The following is a 20,769-nucleotide window of genomic DNA, read 5'->3' on the forward strand; positions in this document are numbered from 1 at the left end:
GTGGTGCGTAACGTAGTCGAGCGCTGCCGGAGAGGTGGTGCGTAACGCAGCCGGGCGGTGCCGGAGAGGTGGTGCGTAACGCAGCCGGGCGCTGCCGGAGAGGTGGTGCGTAACGCAGCCGGGCGCTGCCGGAGAAGTGGTGCGTAACGTAGTCGGGCGCTGCCGGAGAGGTGGTGCGTAACGCGCGGATCCATCAGCCTCAAAACTCAAGATAACAATACGCCAACAAAGTGCCTGACCACACCTCATTTAAGACCAACACGCCGATGGGCATACAGATGGGTGCAAATACATTTGCCACTTACACAACTTGGGCGTGAAAATGGCGCCGCTTTGCGCCGGGTCTAAGATAGATAGAGTCCCAACTGAGCATCAGAGCTCGTTATCATTTCTCTGCTTGTCTCTTAAATGCCGGCAGTGTTGTTCATCTTCTCCTCCAGCGTTACACAAAGCTACATCTAGAGATTATTAGATCTCACTCTGTTAGTCTCTTTCTTCTCGGTTCATTCAGCGGTGATGAAGCGATCGCTTCATTTCTATCAGCTGGAGCTTCATGAACTTCCTGTTTGAAGATCACAACTGTAAAGTGTCAGATGGGATTATAATCACCACAGTACAGCATGTTATGTTAGAAGAGATGTGTGATGTGGTTCCTGTAGGTGTGTGTGTCTACCTGTGGCTCTAATGTTAGCTCTGTGCAGCTGTTGTTATGGATCTATAATAACCTCCATCAGTCAGTCGATGGGACCAACACACTCTGCTGATGATGATGATGATGATGATGATGATGATGATGATGATGATGATGATGATGATGATGAAGCCTCTATATATGGAGGCTTGTTTTCCTCTCTGATCACTGGTGATTACACGGCTTACTGCCTCATCAATTAAACATGAACCACACACACATATTGACCACAGATGTGTGTGTGTGTGTGTGTGTGTGTGTGTGTGTGTGTGTGTGTGTGTGTGTGTGACTGTAATGTAACTGGACCTGAGTGTCATTTGAAGTATTTTGGTACCTGCGGGAAGGCGTAAAAATACCACGACATTACAAGGACATTCAGCGTCATGAAGACGTATTTTAGCGTTTTCGTGTGTCATTTGTAGCCACCTAAACATCCACAGTTAGGTTTAGGCAAGAAAACCACTTAGTTGGGGTCAACAACGGTCAACAACCTCACTTTTTACATCACAAACTCTTACAGATGTGTTTACATTGCAGTCAGTTCAGGATACATGACGTACAAAAGACACGCGGAAATCAAGAAAGGTGTATTTATTTCACGCTAAACGGCTTGAATGTGTCGTTTTTATACCACGCAACAAAACTACGGTAATGGTTACAGTTAGGTTTAGGCAACAAAACCACTTAGGGTGCTCTCGTTTGTCTGGTCTGATCTAGAGTTAAACTGATAGTTTTGGTTTGTTTTCTATTTAGTCTGGTTCGCTTTCACGGTGCACAAATTAAATCTGACCAAATAACAACATTCATTTGCTGAGTGGCGTGCACGAAGGAGTGAATTTATCTGTTGTGTCTCGAGAGCTGCCTCTTCTCTGCAGACTTTGACTCGTCACTGATCTCCTCCAGTTAACCTCCGGTAACTTTATAAACTTTTTATGGACTTTATTTATCATATTCTGTGTGTTCTCTTCGTCCGTCCTCTCCCACTCATGTTAACCTGTTGTTTACCTGAGTCCTAGACCTCGTCTCATAGCGGTAAAAAATAACAAAATAACTCTTGGTAAGGTATTATAGGAACTGTTGCACGAGGATAACGTTGCTCACAGTGACACAAATAACTTCACAAGAATGTTGCCTGAATAAAATACTGTAAGAAAATTAAGAAGTAGTCTGAATAGAAGAAATACACAAGATGTCCGCTGCTAAAAGTGTTGAGATTTAATATTGATCTCTTTAGCCCATTGACGTGTGTCCTCTGTCGTGGACATTTTGTCCACATGCATGTAGGACATGTAGAGAAATGAATGAGTCTATTTAGAATAAGAGGCTGATGTGAGTCAGAGGAGCATCAGAGTCTCTTTATGTCCCTTCAGAGCTCCGGAGCTCCGGAGCTCTTTATCTTTATGATGAGGTTAGTCGTATCGACGAGAGCGCCGCTCAGCATTTGCATGAATTTGTCTCCTTTGAAGCAGAAAGACTTCCTCTTTATTCCTCTCTGGGTAATAAGAGCAGGTCTGCAGGTCTGATCAGGGAAAAGCGTAATGCAAAAGAAGGACAGTGTTATCACTCTCTGGATGATTCATCTGAAACATCTCCACCTCCCAACACATGCCGAGGTCACCGGCCACCACAGAAGAAGAGAGGAGGTTGTTTCAGAGGTTTTGAACCTTTGGTAGTGCATTTAACTTCATAATGGAGGGCTATAAGACCTGACTCAGTTACCGTGTGTTTGTGAGTTCTCCTGCAACATGAGTCTTTTCAAAATAAACTTCCGTCTTCACAGGAAACTACTTGGTTAGGTTAGTGAGGTAAAGATGGCATTTTGGATTCAAATCAGTACAGAAGTGTTGACAGTTAATGTCAGTAATCAACTGGTTTCATGGTGATATCTGTTAGTTCATCACCTGTAGGGTGTCTCTTCCTATAGGCAGAGGAACTCAAAGTTTAAAGGAGAGAACAGACTAAAGGGTCGGAGGAGATCTCGGTCAAAAAGAACAAAAGAAGGAGAGTCACTGAGCCAGCCACGCAGTGGGCCGTCGCACCCAGATCAGCCCCCTAAACTACCTGAAGACCATCTAAACCTGAACCAAAGAAAACACGAAAACTAGAACTATACCGGAGATCTCCAGCCCAAACTAAACCAACCAGAACCCAACAGTCTGACCCAGGATGGGGGAACATTCAGGGAGGAGGAAGACGCTGCCACCGGCTGGCTGCTCTGAATGCTTCTGCCAAACTCTGCTCCTCCACTCCTCTTTATCCTCCTCCTCCTCTTCCTCCTCTTCCTCTTCCTCCTGATGAGTAACTGATCTCAGGTGCTGCATTCAGAGGACGGCAGGTAGAGAGGAGGAGAGAGAACAAGACACTCCCACTAATGCTGAGCAACGCTGCACATTCAGCCACACAGCTTGAAGTAGAAATAAATAAGTTCTCTCTCTTATCCACATGTTGTTCAGGTTCAGGTTCAGGTTCAGGTTCAGGTTCAGGTTCAGGTTCAGGTTCAGGTTCAGGTTCAGGTTCAGGTTCAGGTTCAGGCCACATGTAACTCACATGATTTGATCATTTTATCTTGAACATCTGAACAGCATCACGTTGTGAGACTAGTTCAAACCCTCGCTGTGGTTTCTGTGGCTTCTTCCTGCTACGACTCTTCATGTGAATGTGAGCTCTGAGCTGCCGTAGTAAAACCTCTGTACTGTACAACATCTCCTCAGAGACTCACCACCACTACACTCACTCTGCCTCATTAACTCTCCTCCTCCACCTCCCCCTTTGATGCTCAGAGTCTAGCACCCCCCCTCCTCCTGGTGGTGTAGGTGATGCTGACGGAGCCCCGGGTGGTGCCTCATTAACCCACATCTCTCTGGCTGATGAGGAGGAGGAGGAGGGGGGGTGAATGTGTGAATGTGTCTGAGAGGGAAAATGTTTCCTTTGAAGAAACTCTTCAGGACCTGAATGCTAGAAGCTGTTTTCTCCTTGATTTTACAACATGATCTACATCACCATCCATCACCATCCATCACCATCCATCACCACGTGTTACAGTCAGTCGCTGCTAACGCTGCTATCGCTGTATTCATTTATGGAGGAAGTTAGAGCTTAAAAACGAGGAAGACGTCGTTTCCTTCCTCGTGCATTCAAGCTCCTAAGGAGGGGAAAACATGCAGGCTGCTCAGCATCCAAACATCCAACTAACTATATTATATTATATCGTCTTGTTGATTTAAGGTGTTTCAAATCCTAGAAATGTCTAAATGTTCTGCTCTTTTTGATATTGTAGGTCAGAATAGCCAGGTTGTACTGAGTGTTCCAGTACCCTACTATACTATTTAGTCTGCCAGAAATAGATTGAGTACGTCCCAATATGTCATATACAATATGCCAGGAATACCAGGATGTCCTCCTTCCTCCGGTCCCATTCTGCAGTCTGCAGTCTGCAGGCCGGTTGTTGTTGTGGCTTCATAAAGGGAAACCAGTCGGCTGTATTTCAGTGTTCGCCGCTGTGTGAAAGGTCACAGCGGTCGAGGTGTTTGAGTCCAGACGTCACGCTGTGGACAGCGAGAGGACGACAGTCTGACGTCTACCACTGCACGCTGAGTGACATTTGTAGTTTCACCACGAGGCTTTCCTTTCACTTGACTTACAATACAGTAGAGTAAATAATAATAATATGTACTGCCACACAACGGAGAACGCTTATCTGATTTTATAAAAGCTCAGATTGATCCACTCATGATGCTCCGAGTCTTCCAGTGTGAAACCAGCGTCCAGAGTGGACGGACACGGAGGTGAACGGAGGTAGAAAGACTGATTTCAATGCTTTATTCTGACGGTGTGTTCTCTCCAGTCTGGGCCTCACAGTGAGTCTGTTCATGTCTGTCACTCCAGCTGTGTCTTCCAGCTGTGCTAACGTTAGCCTGCCTGTCTGGCACACTCACCTGCTGAGCTGAACACATTCACGCCATGTCGGTTTTAACAGTGTTTAAATGTTCTTAACTCAAACCAGTCAGAGGTCTGACTCACGTTCATGTTGTAAATTAAAATACTTGCTTGTAAAACATTAAATGTTCAGAGTTTTGTTGACATTGTGTCAGAGAGGTGTTTATTCACGTGTTAATGTATGGAGAGTCAGAGCTGCCTCAGAGGATGGTTCATCCTTCATCGTTCTCACTCCCAACTCAACAAATACCGCCGTTTGGGCAGCTCCCCTCGGCATCGGAGACCGATGCACAGAGGCACCTTTTAGCATCAGTATGTGACGAACCGGGCTTTCAGCTAACTCCAATGTAAACCCAGCCGCGCCGTTATTTGACCGTCGGAGCAGTGACGTAGTATAAATAGTGGGTGGGTCAAGAAATAAATAAATAATACTTCTGGAAATAAATAATGGGTGAAATGCAAAGAGAAAATCTGAAAAATAAATAAATAAATGCAAAAATACTTAAATAAATACATGCATTTAAAAATGTATATAAAATAAATAAAACATAAATGCAAAAATAAATAAATAAAAAATTAATCAAAAAATTAATAAAAGAAAAATAAATGAAAAAATAATACAAATAAATAAAAAAAATAATTAAATGAAATTATATATATATATATATATATATATATATATATAATAAAAGATAAATAAATACATTTGAAATTAATAAGAATAAATACATAAATAAAAACATGCATTTAAAAAAAATTCTGCAAAAAATTAATAAATGCAAAAATAAATTCATTAATTAAAAATAAATACATAAATAAATAAAAGGGAAATTAAACAAGAGTAAATGTATAAAATAATTAATACAAAGATACATAAATAAAGAAGCAAATTTAAACAGAAAACATTTTATCAATTAATTAATGGCTACATTTATTTTTAATATTATTTTTGCTATATTTATGACATTTATTTATTTATTGAATCATTTATTTTTGATTCTGGCAGGTTTCGCCCTCCATAAGAGACGGTTAGTGTTGGACTATCTGTAAATATCAACATGTCATTTTTGGGCGTGTTTTCATGTTGTTAATACCGTGCATTGATATTTTGGGTAATATATTTTATATTTAAATGTAACACCTCAGAGACAGAGAGCAGAAGATGTTTACTTGTTTTAATATTTCAGTTTATGTGTGAGTCTTCACGTCTGTGGGGAACGCTGGAGGTGTCAGAAACCAAAAAACACATTATTATCACCTCTTCTACACACACACACGCACGCACGCACGCACGCACGCACGCACACGCGCGCGCGCGCGCACGCACACACACACACACACACTGAGAGGATGAATGAAACGGGTTGGAACGGCGGGGGAACGGCTCAGTGGTTTAAACGCTCGCCGGATAAAAAGAGAAGAAATAAAATAAATAAGTGGGTCACTTCAGTCGGTTCCCCCCCCCCCCCTCAGCTTCACTGGGACGGTCACAGACGGGTTATACTGGTTATACTGGTTACTCAGGTTATACTGGTTATTCTGGTTATTCTGGTTATTCTGGTTATTCCGGTTTTTCTTGTTTTACCGGTTATTTTGTTTATTCTGGTTACTCAGGTTATTCTGGTTATTTTGGTTATACTGGTTATTCTGGTTTTACTGGTTATTCTGGTGATACTGGGATGGGAGGAGTTGTTCATCAGAATCTGGATTAAATCATCAGATCTGGAGACAAACTGAAGCTGAAGGTGAAGCTGGATGTTTTTCTGCAGCAGGAGGCTGAATAGATCCAGAGAGGAAGGGCTGTCAATCATCCATCACTCCTGGGACGGAGCGGGGGGGGCTGACAGCCACTTGTCAAAGCTCTGGATGATGCAGCCACAGCACTCTGCATCCTCCTGGGGGTGTTAACGTCAGAGATCATGTGACCTGCAGCTCTGAATGACAACATGTGGTCTGTCATCGAGAGGCTGAAGATGTTGAAGTGGATTCAGGTTTTAGTGTTTACAGACGAGGGGGGGGGGGGGTCATCATTCAGGATTCCTGCAGAGCGGAGCGGCGTTTCCCAGTCTGAGTCCTGTTTCCCAGTCTGAGTCCTGTTTCCCAGTCTGAGTCCTGTTTCCCAGTCTGAGTCTCTGAGTCGTGTCTTTGACCTGAAACCCAGTTTTAGTTTTCCAGTCTCTTTTGTTTAGTTTCCGGCCGGCTGGCCTACATTACATTCATGTCTGCCGGGTAGTTATTTGAGGAATTTGTGTAATTTATTCTCTTTTCTTTGTCGTCTAAAATGTTTTACATGTTGAAACCTAACTGTTGAGTTTTAATGTGTTGATGTCAGTCGATCCAGAGTATTTCTCTTATTTTGTGTTTTAAGGAAACAGCTATTTATTTCTTAAACTGCAGTGTTTTACTTATTTTTTTATTTGATGGGAAACATTTTATTTTTTTTATTATATTATATTTATTATTTATTATTATTATTATTTTTTTTTAATGTTATTTTATTTATTTTATCTTTTATTTGACAGGGACAAAGCACAATTTTTTTTTTTTTCTATTTAAATTTTGTTTATTTGATAGGGTAACATTTTATTTAAAACATTTTTATTATATTATATTTATAATTTGTTATTGTATTTATTTTATTTCATGTTATTTTATTTGATATTAGTATTTTTTTTAATTAATATTTATTTTCATTGAATCTAATTTAATTTCAATTTAGCTTAATTTTTCTATCATTTCATTATATTATTTATTTGGGAACATGTTATTTTATTTAATATTAATATTGTTTTAACTTTTAATTTTCATTAAATCTAATTTAATTCTAATTTAGCTTAATCTTCTATCATTTTATTTTATTATTTATTCGGAAACATGTTATTTTTATTATATTATATAAAATTTATTGTTATTATTATTTTATTTATTTTTATTTCATGTTATTGTATTGAATTTTATCATTTATTTGACAGGGACAAAGCATAATACACATATTGCACCAGATTTGTTTTTTAAACAAAACATTTAATTTTTTATTCTATTATATTCATTACTTTTTATTGTATTAATTTTTATTTAATGTTATTTTATTTCATTTAAATATTTTTTTATTTCATTTATTTTCATTAAATCTAATTTAATTTAGCATTTGGCAAGGGCAAATGTCTAAAAAATTTTTTGTTTGTTTTCTTTATAGTTTATTTAAAAGGTTCATTTGCACCAGATATCGTGTTCTCCTGGGAGGACACCACCAGTATTTGTTTCCTCTCTTGTTGGTGAAACATGATGATTTCATTCAATATAAAGAGAAACTGTTGTTAGTGGAAATATAACACTGAATAATCCTCCGCAGGCTGTTTTAAAGAAAGCTGTGACTGATTCATCTCATGTTGTCTGGATGTGTGTAATCTGCTACTGTCTCCTGACAGAGAAACACTAATTATGTAATTGACTCAACGTCTAATTCAATCTGTGGAAGGAGGCCACGGTTTGTTTTACAGTATCAGGATACATCTGTGCAGCAGCTCTTCATCTTCATCTTCATCTCCTATTGCTAGTTTACGCTCAGAAACAGCAGCAGCTCACTGATTCATCTGCTTTCTTCTTCTTCTTCTCTCTCTTTACCTGTAGCTGGAGGCCACGTCCGTCTGTCTGTCTGGAAACTCCAGACGGATCTCTGCGCTGAGAGGAGACGGAGACGAGACGGAGACGGAGGACGCCGGGCGCTCTGGGATCAGATCCATGACCTGCAGGAGGAGCGAGGCGTCGTAGAGGCCTCACTGATTAAAATGGAGTAAGTTCAGAAGATCAGCCGGCTGCAACGGGAGGATCTGCTCCCAAACCTGATCTCTGCAACACGACGCTCGCTGTGAGATAACCTCTGGTTATCAGGCAGAGACGACGCACATATTAGATCACACTCTATCTACCTACACAAGCAGAGACACACTTACACAGTTACACAGTAAAGATCTGCCACAATCTGTAGAAATACGACCAGAAACATGAACTCTCTGGTCATAATGAGAAGCTTTTATTGTGAAAATGTATCCAAAGTTATGTCTCAGAAAATTAGATTTACAAAAACAAGTTGCTTTATAAAGAAGAAAGCAACAACTTTTATTTATTTTTATTTCATGTCATTTTATTTAATTTTATCTTTTATTTTACAGAGCACAATACACATATTGCACCAGATTTGTTTTAATATTTTGTTTCTAATTAGCTTAATTTTCTATTATTTTATTTTATTATTTGGAAACAACTTATTTTAATTTTCTTATATTATTTTTATATTTTTTATTGTATTTATTTTTTTATTAATTTAATTTAATTTTTATAATTTTTAAATTAATTTTTAATTTTATTTTCATTAAATCTAATTTTATTTTAATATAGCTTAATTTTCTATAATTTTATGTTATTATTTATTTGGAAACACGTTATCTTTTTATTATATGTATTATTTTATTTTACATATTTTATATTATTTAATATAATTGTATTAATCTTCAGTTTATTTTCATTAAATCAATTTTAATTTTAATTTTGCTTAATTTTCTATCATTTTATTATTTATTTGGGAAAATGTTATTTTTTAATTTTTTATTACATTATATTCTTTATTTTTTATTTTATTTCATATTATTTTATTTTATCATTATTATTCTATTTTATTTTCATTAAATCTAATTTAATTGGAATTTAGCTTTAAAATATACGACCAAAATTACAATATATTAACTTATTATGTACTGAAATATGAACTTCCAACGTCACAACTCGTGACCTCTGAGCTTTCAGACACTTTCCACTGACGAGGTCACCGTTTCTTTATGGAGCTGGTTTTCAGCACGGAGACAATAACAGTAAAAGATCAGCATCTAAGGGTCTACAGTAGTGTAAACCATGTAAAACAGTCCAGAGGTGTCCACACACTTTTGGCCACATCATCTAAAATGTATAAAGACTCATTAAGAAACAGACTGACTGAGCTTCAGTTAATAATGGAGACACTCTGACAGCGAATCCGATCACATCAATGATTTAAGTCCTCGTTCTGATGCCGTCCTTCTTCACGCTCTCTGCCATCATATCTGGAGGAACCAGCCCCCGTGCATGCTGGGACATGGTGGCTGATTTACTGTCCTGCTGGTGGGGATGAGTTATTCCTCCGTTAGCTCAGTGACGGAGGAATCAGAGAGAGCGGAGAGAGCGGAGAGAGCGAGGACCTCCAGAGAGCTTTTTATTCTGGCAGTAATTCAACCAGAGAGGGAGGCGTGCTGCGCTGCACGCTGCACGCCACACACACACACACACACACACACACACACACACACCACAGCAGTGCCTCCTCTCCTATCAACACCATGCACACACTCATATTAGTGTGAACCAAACAGAGTAACAGGCAGTTTAACATCAGTGAGAGACGCTTTATGGCAATATTGGATTGTTTGGCAGCAACCTCCGGGTCTGAGAAGTGAAGCCGACGCTGAAGTGCCTTCATCCTTTCTACCCGCCAGCAGGGGGCGACTCCTCTGGTTGTATAGAAGTCTCTGAGAAAATGAGCCGTCTCCATCTTGGTTTTTAACCGTCTCCATCTTGGTTTTTGACCGTCTCCATCTTGGTTTTTAACCGTCTCCATCTTGGTTTTTGACCGTCGCCATCTTGTTTTTTGGCCGTCGCCATCTTGTTTTTTGGCCGTCGCCATCTTGGTTTTTGGCCGTCGCCATCTTGGTTTTTGACCGTCGCCATCTTGTTTTTTTCGCAACCAGTTGTGACACTAGAGGGTGGAGCTAAGTACAACCGAACGCTGAATAAGACATTTTTAGGCAACCAAAATGTTCTAATTAACTTTATGATGAAGTGAAAACATGCTGTGAAAATATTAATTAGATGAAAACACGAACAACTCCCAGACCGGACAACGCCGTGGTAGCGACCTGTCAATCACCAGGTAGCCCCGCCCTAAAGCATCCCCTGCTTTATGGTCTATCTGACTCTAAATGGGACCATCATTTACTACATGAACATCATGCTGTATTGAAGAAGACTTGAAACTAGTGACTGAGACCATAAACTCATGTTTACAATGTTTACTGAGGTAATAAAGCAAGAGAGAAGTAGACTCATAGACTTCTATAGAACCAGAGGAGTCGCCCCCTGCTGGCTGCTAGAGAGGATGCAGGTTTAAGACACTTCAGCAATATAATGAAAATCATAAAATGATGCTCTATGACACTTTTCTTTTCATGTGATTTGTTGAAAAACCTGTTTTTAATTTTGACTTCCAGTCCTCCGTTTCACTTCAGATCAACACATTAATGTCCTTGTGTTTTTATTATTTTGCAGAACCATGAATTTAATAAACAGCCAACAAATGAGATTAGAGGCGAAGCTCCGTGTTGGAGGTGACTGATTAACTCTGACGGCTGCGTAGCTTTTGCTTACGTCCGAGCATGCGAGGAATGGAGATTTATCAGTTACTGCAAAAGCTGCAGAGACGCGTGGCGGCCTATTCGTGCTCCGGCATTAGAGAGCGTTACAGAGTCTAAAGATGATTTGGGTTTTATTATTCAGCTAATGCATCACGGATGAGCCCTCTGAGTCCCTGTTTCATAATCACAGCTGCTGCAGACGGCGATGGAGACACAACACGAGATAGGATGATGGACGTTGACATGCTATTTGTTCTCATTACAGAGACCCAGTATACCGTTCTACCACGTTACCAGCTCTCTACTATCTACAGCTGCAGTCTGATCAGTCTGAAAGAGACAACCAGTTATCTTCATTACTGTCCCCTCAGCTCAGCGTCATTTCCTCTCCCATCTTTGTCTCTTTTACCGAACTCTCTGTCTCTGTATCTCATGTTTTAATAGCCTGACAAGCAGGCCAATAATCCCTCTATTATTATTCTTGCTGCAGAGAAAGAGAGGAAGCCTGAGGGGGGAAGACGGGGAGCTGTTTCTATAAAATGAATGTGATTATTCTGGTGGAGGAACCAATGCTTCAGAGACACTGTGCTGATCCAATATTCCTACAATGTATAATACTGTGTGGACCGAGCCGTCGTCCTCGTGGCTGAAGACAAATCTCTGTCACATGGTCGAGGACGGTGATACCAGTAGAAGAGCTGAGCTGCATTATCAACACTACAGAAGAGATAAAATATCATAATTAGGGCTGTCAATCGATTAAAATAGTTAATCCCACATTTTCTATCTGTTCAAAATGAACCTTAAAGGGAGATTTGTCAAGTATTTAATCCTCTCATCAACATGGGAGTGGACAAATATGCTGCTTTATGCAAATGTATGTATATATTTATTATTGTAAATCAATTAACAACACAAGACAATGACAGATATTGATCCAGAAACCCTCACAGGTACTGCATTTAGCATAAAACAATATGCTCCAATTATAACATGGCAAACTGCAGCCCAACAGGCAACAACAGCTGTCAGTGTGTCAGTGTGCTGACTTGACTATGACTTGCCCCAAACTGCATGTGATTATCATAAAGTGGGCATGTCTGTAAAGGGGAGACTCGTGGGTACCCATAGAACCCATTTACATTCACTGATCTGGAGGTCATAGGTCAAGGGACCCCTTTGAAAATGGACATGACAGTTTTTCCTCTCCAACATTTAGTGTAAGTTTAGCCTCCTTCACGACAAGCTAGTATTCAGGTCATTGAGTCAGTTAGTGAGGGCATCCTCACATTACCACTCCCTTTTTTGTTTACTTTTTTTCTGCCAAAATTAGGCGGATGTCATCAGCATATTGACATATATATAGGTTAGCTGTGATGTGAAGTGATTTGTAGTAAATTTGATTAAAACTTGCAGACATATTTACAGCGTACAGAGTTTCTCTGCACAGACTGATACCAGAGACAGTTCAGAAAGGAGACGGCACACTGAGAGTCAGTTTCTGGATCTGTTTCAGGTGGGTTTCTCCTCGGCCCCGCCCCCTTTAGGACGCCACCGGCAGGTCCTGAGTCTCTTAACTCCAACGGGAGAAGTGAACGAGAACACAGATTATGACCGATTCTTTCTCCCCGAAGTCACCAAAGTAAATATTTTTCACAAGCTGCATATCTTCTGAACATTCTGGCACTAAAAATGACATTTTTCAGACGGACAAATCAGGAGAACCTTTCTCTGTCTCAGAAACACTCTCTCACAAGATCTGACAACTAATGTTCGCTAACGGCTTAGCTAACTAATTTTCGTAATGCTGTTAGCTGTGTAAACATCTAATGTTAGCAAGAGGAAATATAAATACATGATGCAAATATAATCCAATCTGCTTTCATCCATCTACACAACGTTCACAACACAAGAGGGGGAGGCGAACATGCCATGACCACGCCCACAGATGTTATAGACCACGCTAACAGATGTTATAGACCATGCTAACAGATGTTATAGACCATGCTAACAAATGTTATAGACCACGCTAACAGATGTTAAAGACCACGCTAACAGATGTTATAGACCACGCTAACAGATGTTATAGACCACGCCCACAGATGTTATAGACCATGCTAACAGATGTTAAAGACCACGCCCACAGATGTTATAGACCATGCTAACAGATGTTATAGACCACGCTAACAGATGTTATAGACCACGCCCACAGATGTTATAGACCACGCTAACAGATGTTATAGACCATGCTAACAGATGTTATAGACCATGCTAACAAATGTTATAGACCACGCTAACAGATGTTAAAGACCACGCTAACAGATGTTATAGACCACGCTAACAGATGTTATAGACCACGCCCACAGATGTTATAGACCACGCTAACAGATGTTATAGACCACGCTAACAGATGTTATAGACCACGCCCACAGATGTTATAGACCATGCTAACAGATGTTAAAGACCACGCCCACAGATGTTATAGACCATGCTAACAGATGTTATAGACCACGCTAACAGATGTTATAGACCACGCCCACAGATGTTATAGACCATGCTAACAGATGTTAAAGACCACGCTAACAGATGTTATAGACCATGCTAACAGATGTTATAGACCACGCCCATAGATGTTATAGACCATGCTAACAGATGTTAAAGACCACGCCCACAGATGTTATAGACCATGCTAACAGATGTTATAGACCACGCCCACAGATGTTATAGACCACGCTAACAGATGTTATAGACCATGCTAACAGATGTTATAGACCACGCTAACAGATGTTATAGACCATGCTAACAGATGTTATAGACCACGCCCACAGATGTTATAGACCACGCTAACAGATGTTATAGACCACGCTAACAGATGTTATAGACCACGCTAACAGATGTTATAGACCACGCTAACAGATGTTATAGACCACGCCCACAGATGTTATAGACCACGCCCACAGATGTTATAGACCATGCTAACAGATGTTATAGACCACGCCCACAGATGTTATAGACCATGCTAACAGATGTTAAAGACCACGCCCACAGATGTTATAGACCACGCTAACAGATGTTAAAGACCACGCCCACAGATGTTATAGACCATGCTAACAGATGTTATAGACCACGCTAACAGATGTTAAAGACCACGCCCACAGATGTTATAGACCACGCTAACAGATGTTATAGACCATGCTAACAGATGTTATAGACCATGCTAACAGATGTTATAGACCACGCTAACAGATGTTATAGACCACGCCCACAGATGTTATAGACCATGCTAACAGATGTTATAGACCACGCTAACAGATGTTATAGACCACGCTAACAGATGTTAAAGACCACGCCCACAGATGTTATAGACCACGCTAACAGATGTTAAAGACCACGCCCACAGATGTTATAGACCATGCTAACAGATGTTATAGACAACGCTAACAGATGTTAAAGACCACGCCCACAGATGTTATAGACCACGCTAACAGATGTTAAAGACCACGCCCACAGATGTTATAGACCACGCTAACAGATGTTATAGACCATGCTAACAGATGTTAAAGACCATGCCCACAGATGTTATAGACCACGCCCACAGATGTTATAGACCACGCCCACAGATGTTATAGACCACGCCCACAGATGTTATAGACCATGCTAACAGAAAGGCAGCATGTAAACAACTCATTATATCTCTGTCTCTGTCTCTGTCTGTGTCTGTGTCTCTGCAGGCTGCAGATGTTCGTACCTGCTGACAGCGTGTCTGAGCGCCGCTCGCTCAGCCCGCCGCCATGCCGGACGTAAAGCCTCCACTGCCATGTGATTACCCCTCCGCCTCCTCAGCCGCAGCCTCCGCCGGCTCTCCCGCTGGCTGCGCCCCCCACCACCACCTCGTCATCGACATGGAGCCCTGCATCGCCAACCTCCCACTGTCCCCCGACCCCTTGTCCTCCTTCCCCCGCCACAGACCCGCCGTCCCTCACTACCCGCTCATGGCCCGCTGTAACAGCAGCACCCTGCTCACCAACCTGGGCCTGAGGTACTGCTCCAGCAGGCCGGGCCCTCTGGGGGGCCCGGACCCGGCCCCGGGCTCCTGCACCCACACGGGAAGCACCGGCGGCCGGCCGTACAGGAGCATGGAGAACCTGAACTGGAACTCGGTGGCAGATTCTGGCCTGTATGCGTTCAGTGCTGCCCCCTACAGGAGCGTGGACAGCGAGTTTATTCTACGCTACACCTCCACCAGCCACTGGTACGACGGGCCCCCCGATGGATCTATGATGGGAGCCCCCAACCAGGAGAGCCTGGCGTTCTACCCTCGACTTCCCAGGAAGGACCTGCCGCTCTTCCCCCAGCTGCTGTTTCCAGGTGGTGTCGACGAATGGGACGTGAGGAAGGGCCTGAGGGAGAAACTCCGCCTCCAGAGCGCGAGGTCATCAGTCGAGCATCTGAAGCCCCTCCCACTGCGACCTCAGGTGATCCCAGTACACTCGACGGTTGCTGGGTCCAGACCGCCGTGCACGATGCGCATCACCAGCCCCGAGGAGATCAAGCAGGAGGTGCTGAGGCGCCTGCAGCTCCGGCGGCAGAACAGCAGCCCCAACCTGGCTCTCCACAGCTCCCCGTCCAGCCCCAAAGTGGTGAAGACCTCCTACACGACAGACAACATCGCAGGTAACGGATCTGATTCTGCACCGGAGCGCCCCAGACCTCCCGTGGGACGCCTACACATCCCAACGTTCGAGGAGTTTAAGAGGATGAGGCAGAAGGAGGGCAAAGAGTCCACAGCTGGTTCTGTGGTCTCTGGAACATCTGAGACATCATCAGACCGTAAGACACCTCCTTCTGATCGGACCGTCCCCGAGTCCAGCTCTAGTGGAGGACACCGAGAGCAGCGAGAGGATTCAGAGGAGGTGCAGGGAGAGACCTCAGAGAGACCTCCTTGTATCTCCACCTCCGTCTCCAGCTCGTACTCTCCCATCCGCACCGGCCCGTCTCCACGATCGCCCCTGCAGCCGCTGGCCAGCTCGGCCCAGGAGAAGGCCCTCGCCCTCGGCGGCGACGGGAGCAGCAGGCGCAGGAGGAGCAGCCTGGAACCGGCCGGGTCGGTCCCCTTCCCGCCCAGCAGGGAGAACTGGGGTCGGCCCTCCAGCTGCTGCCCGGCGCTCCTCCTGGAGGGGACCGACCTGTCCAGCTACGGAGCCAAGATCTACAAGATGAAGGACGGCCTCATCGGCTCGGCGCTGGACCTCATCAAGAAGAGGTCAGTCTGGGAGTAGTCAGGAGTATTCAGATCCTTTACTAAAATACCACAAAGTTAAAATACTCCATCACATGTAAAAGTCCTGTCATGTACATTAAGTACATTTTGCTGGTCGTACTTCACTAGTTTTATGAAAAGTAAAAGAAGAACCATCAATGGAAAAGCTCAAGTAAAGTCCCTCAAAATGCCTCCAGCAACACAAAGTAGAGCTGAGGTTGATGGGAATGTCAATAGTTTTTTTTTGTGATCACTTTTTTTTTAAATTGAGATTTAAGATATGCACTGGAAATAAAGAAATAAAGACTTTTACTTGTAGTCGAGTACTTTTACACTGACTGTAGTATTGCTGCTATTACGATCATAATCTGAATACTTCTCCCACCAGTTACAGTGAGTTGTGTTTGACTCCACCTTTCCAGCTGCAGGGAGACAAATGAGAACAAAGGCTCAGTGATTTCTGTTTTCTCTGTTAGAGACGGGAGTATTTCACCACGCTGCTTCTAAACCCAGTTAATGTCTCCGATGGTGAAGTTAGATCCTGTACTAGTAGGCATCATGTGAGCCCTGCGACCAGACCAGACCAGACCGTGGTCTCGGTGTGTAGATCCTGTACTAGTAGGCATCATGTGAGCCCTGCGACCAGACCAGACCGTGGTCTCGGTGTGTAGATCCTGTACTAGTAGACATGATGTGAGCCCTGCAGCCAGACCAGACCAGACCGTGGTCTCGGTGTGTAGATCCTGTACTAGTAGACATGATGTGAGCCCTGCGGCCAGACCAGACCAGACCGTGGTCTCGGTGTGTAGATCCTGTACTAGTAGACATCATGTGAGCCCTGCGACCAGACCAGACCAGACCAGACCAGACCGTGGTCTCGGTGTGTAGATCCTGTACTAGTAGACATGATGTGAGCCCTGCGACCAGACCAGACCAGACCAGACCGTGGTCTCGGTGTGTAGATCCTGTACTAGTAGACATGATGTGAGCCCTGCGACCAGACCAGACCAGACCAGACCGTGGTCTCGGTGTGTAGATCCTGTACTAGTAGACATGATGTGAGCCCTGCAGCCAGACCAGACCAGACCGTGGTCTCGGTGTGTAGATCCTGTACTAGTAGACATGATGTGAGCCCTGCAGCCAGACCAGACCAGACCGTGGTCTCGGTGTGTAGATCCTGTACTAGTAGACATGATGTGAGCCCTGCAGCCAGACCAGACCAGACCGTGGTCTCGGTGTGTAGATCCTGTACTAGTAGACATGATGTGAGCCCTGCAGCCAGACCAGACCAGACCGTGGTCTCGGTGTGTAGATCCTGTACTAGTAGACATGATGTGAGCCCTGCGACCAGACCAGACCAGACCAGACCGTGGTCTCGGTGTGTAGATCCTGTACTAGTAGACATGATGCGAGCCCTGCGACCAGACCAGACCAGACCAGACCGTGGTCTCGGTGTGTAGATCCTGTACTAGTAGACATCATGTGAGCCCTGCGACCAGACCAGACCAGACCAGACCAGACCGTGGTCTCGGTGTGTAGATCCTGTACTAGTAGACATGATGTGAGCCCTGCGACCAGACCAGACCAGACCAGACCGTGGTCTCGGTGTGTAGATCCTGTACTAGTAGACATGATGTGAGCCCTGCGACCAGACCAGACCAGACCAGACCGTGGTCTCGGTGTGTAGATCCTGTACTAGTAGACATGATGTGAGCCCTGCAGCCAGACCAGACCAGACCGTGGTCTCGGTGTGTAGATCCTGTACTAGTAGACATGATGTGAGCCCTGCAGCCAGACCAGACCAGACCGTGGTCTCGGTGTGTAGATCCTGTACTAGTAGACATGATGTGAGCCCTGCAGCCAGACCAGACCAGACCGTGGTCTCGGTGTGTAGATCCTGTACTAGTAGACATGATGTGAGCCCTGCAGCCAGACCAGACCAGACCGTGGTCTCGGTGTGTAGATCCTGTACTAGTAGACATGATGTGAGCCCTGCGACCAGACCAGACCAGACCAGACCGTGGTCTCGGTGTGTAGATCCTGTACTAGTAGACATGATGCGAGCCCTGCGACCAGACCAGACCACACCGTGGTCTCGGTGTGTACCGGTCCATCTGTCTGAGCCCGTGTGTGTGTTGTTGTCGTGTTATCCATTTATCTCAGTTATTGTGCTAACAGCTGTTGGAGCTGATGGGGTTGGCTCTGCAGACGAGACTAGAGACTGGAGACTAGAGACGGTGGGTGGTGAAGCTGGCATGAAGCAGGACGACAGCCTGGACGACTGGCAGCGTCCGTCCTCCCTTTACTGTCCGTCAGCTGGCTCAATAATACATAAATAATACACAATACATGCACAAGGACAAACAGGAGGCGGTGTGTTTTACACTCTGGTGCCAGTTGGGTCCAGGCCTCCATGCAATGTAAATATTAGACCCTGAACTCAGACTGGATGAGACCCCCCCTGTGATAGATGGAGATATAGACGGTATCTCTCCTCTCTCTGACTGTCGCTCTTGGTCTGCTCTGCTCAGAGGAATGATGGATGTCTGGAGCTCGACTGCATGAAGGCAGCGAGGAAAGAGCTGCTGTGTGTCTTTGTGTTGTAAATGTTCAGTATGTGAGCGAGCAGAGCTGCAGCTGCAACTACAGCTTGAATTTACAATTCATTTATAGAATCTATTATTATAATCTAATATTATTATTATTATTATTATTATTATACTGTATGACGTCTTCAAACGGCTTGTTTTATCCGATCAACACGACAACAAGATCAAGAGTCCACAGCCATGCTAGCAGGTGTTTGAGGTGTTTTGAGCTACATGCGAACATGCTGATGCTGAGCAGGTGTGATGTTTAACATCTTAGCTTAGCACGGCATTAGCTTTTTTTGTGATAAAATGTTTTGTATAGTAATTTAAGATATGCTATAGAAATAAATAGCAAAAATTACATAATTATAAACAAAACATTAATTAAAAATAAATTAATAAATACAAAATTAATTAATTAAATAAAAAAACTGAATTAAAATAAAAGAATCAAAATATTTAAATTAAAAATCTAAATAAATTACAAATATTACATAATTTTACACAACATTAATAATAAATAAATAAATGGAATACAAAATAAATAAATAAATAAAGGTAAAATATTTAAAATAATAATAAAAAAAGATAAACCTACAAAAACAAATAAAAAACAGAACTGATGGCAACAGAATGACATTTTTTAAAAATCTTTTTGTGATAATTTTTTTAATTGAGATTTAAGATATGCTTTAGAGATAAATAACATAATTATAAATAAAACATTAATTGAAAATAAATATATCACATTAAATTGTAAATTAAAAAACAAAAAATATACAAATATATTTAGAATAATAATAATAATAAAAAATAAAAATAAACCCACAAAAACAAAACAGAGCTAATGGTGATTGGATGTCATGAGTTTTGTAAATATTTGGTCATAAACCAAAGTATTGGACACATTCAAATGTTGACCTGATGATGGCGCTGGATGAAATGTCAGAAGAACATGAATGTTTGTACCAATTTTTATGACAATCCATCCAGTAGTTGTTGAATCATTTGACTAAAAACTCCAAATGTGAACCTCATGGTGGCGCTAGAGGAAAATTCATTGGATCCCCAAAGTCAGTAGGATTACTCCTCTGGAGACAATAAATAACTGTATAAAACTCCACTGAAATCCATCCAATAGTTATTGAGATATTTCAGTCTGGACCAAAATGACACACATCGCCATCCCATAGTGTCGCTAAAATCTAAAATATGTTCAGTTTGTGAAGATATAAAACAGAGAAAAGCAGCAAATCACATTTAAGAAGCTCCAGCCAGAGAGTGTTCGGCATTTTACTTGATTAATAACTCAAACAGTTAATTGATTATTTGTCTCCCAATCGATTCATTCCAGCCCTCTCATCGAGTCTACTGACAGCAGCTCACGTTCAACATTGTTTATCCCGAGAGGATTCATCTTTCATGTTCGAAAAGCTCCCATAATGCAACACACTGTGATTTAAACTTGACCTGAGGCGGCTCTGTGAATATTTTAATACTTGGAGATTTATTAATTAAACATGACTGTATTCTGTGTGATCTCTGCACCCGGAGCTATTTGACTTCCAACAACAAGTCTTTAAGTGTTTCATGAAGCCAAACTCGCTGACGGAGCGTAAACAGCTCTGGTTGTATTGTCACGGTAATATTCAGATTATTACCAGACTCCGGGTCTGAAAAGTGAAGCCTGAGCCTTAGACCTGCATTCTGTCTAACAGCCAGCAGGGGGCGACTCCTCTGGTTGCTAAAAGAAGTCTGGTCGTATAGAAGTCTATCAGTGTGTTCCAACAGTACTTCTTTACTTACACTTACTACTTTGAGTGCATAAGTGCGTTCACACTGGGAAGTACG

General features: G+C 42.5%; 1 protein-coding gene across 1 annotated transcript in view; it reads left to right on the forward strand.

The window, feature by feature from the left end:
• The first annotated feature begins 8,253 nt into the window (after positions 1 to 8,253).
• Positions 8,254 to 20,769, forward strand: part of arhgef49 (Rho guanine nucleotide exchange factor 49) — a 21,368-nt gene continuing 8,852 nt past the window's right edge. Inside the window, exons 1-2 of the mRNA XM_074658056.1 lie at positions 8,254 to 8,420; positions 14,799 to 16,330. Coding sequence (XP_074514157.1) covers positions 14,859 to 16,330 — 1,472 coding nt within the window. The 5' untranslated portion in view covers positions 8,254 to 8,420; positions 14,799 to 14,858. The remainder of the gene's footprint in view (positions 8,421 to 14,798; positions 16,331 to 20,769) is intronic.

Source organism: Sebastes fasciatus, chromosome 14 (genome assembly GCF_043250625.1).
Source record: "Sebastes fasciatus isolate fSebFas1 chromosome 14, fSebFas1.pri, whole genome shotgun sequence".
In the NCBI taxonomy this organism is placed as follows: domain Eukaryota; kingdom Metazoa; phylum Chordata; class Actinopteri; order Perciformes; family Sebastidae; genus Sebastes; species Sebastes fasciatus.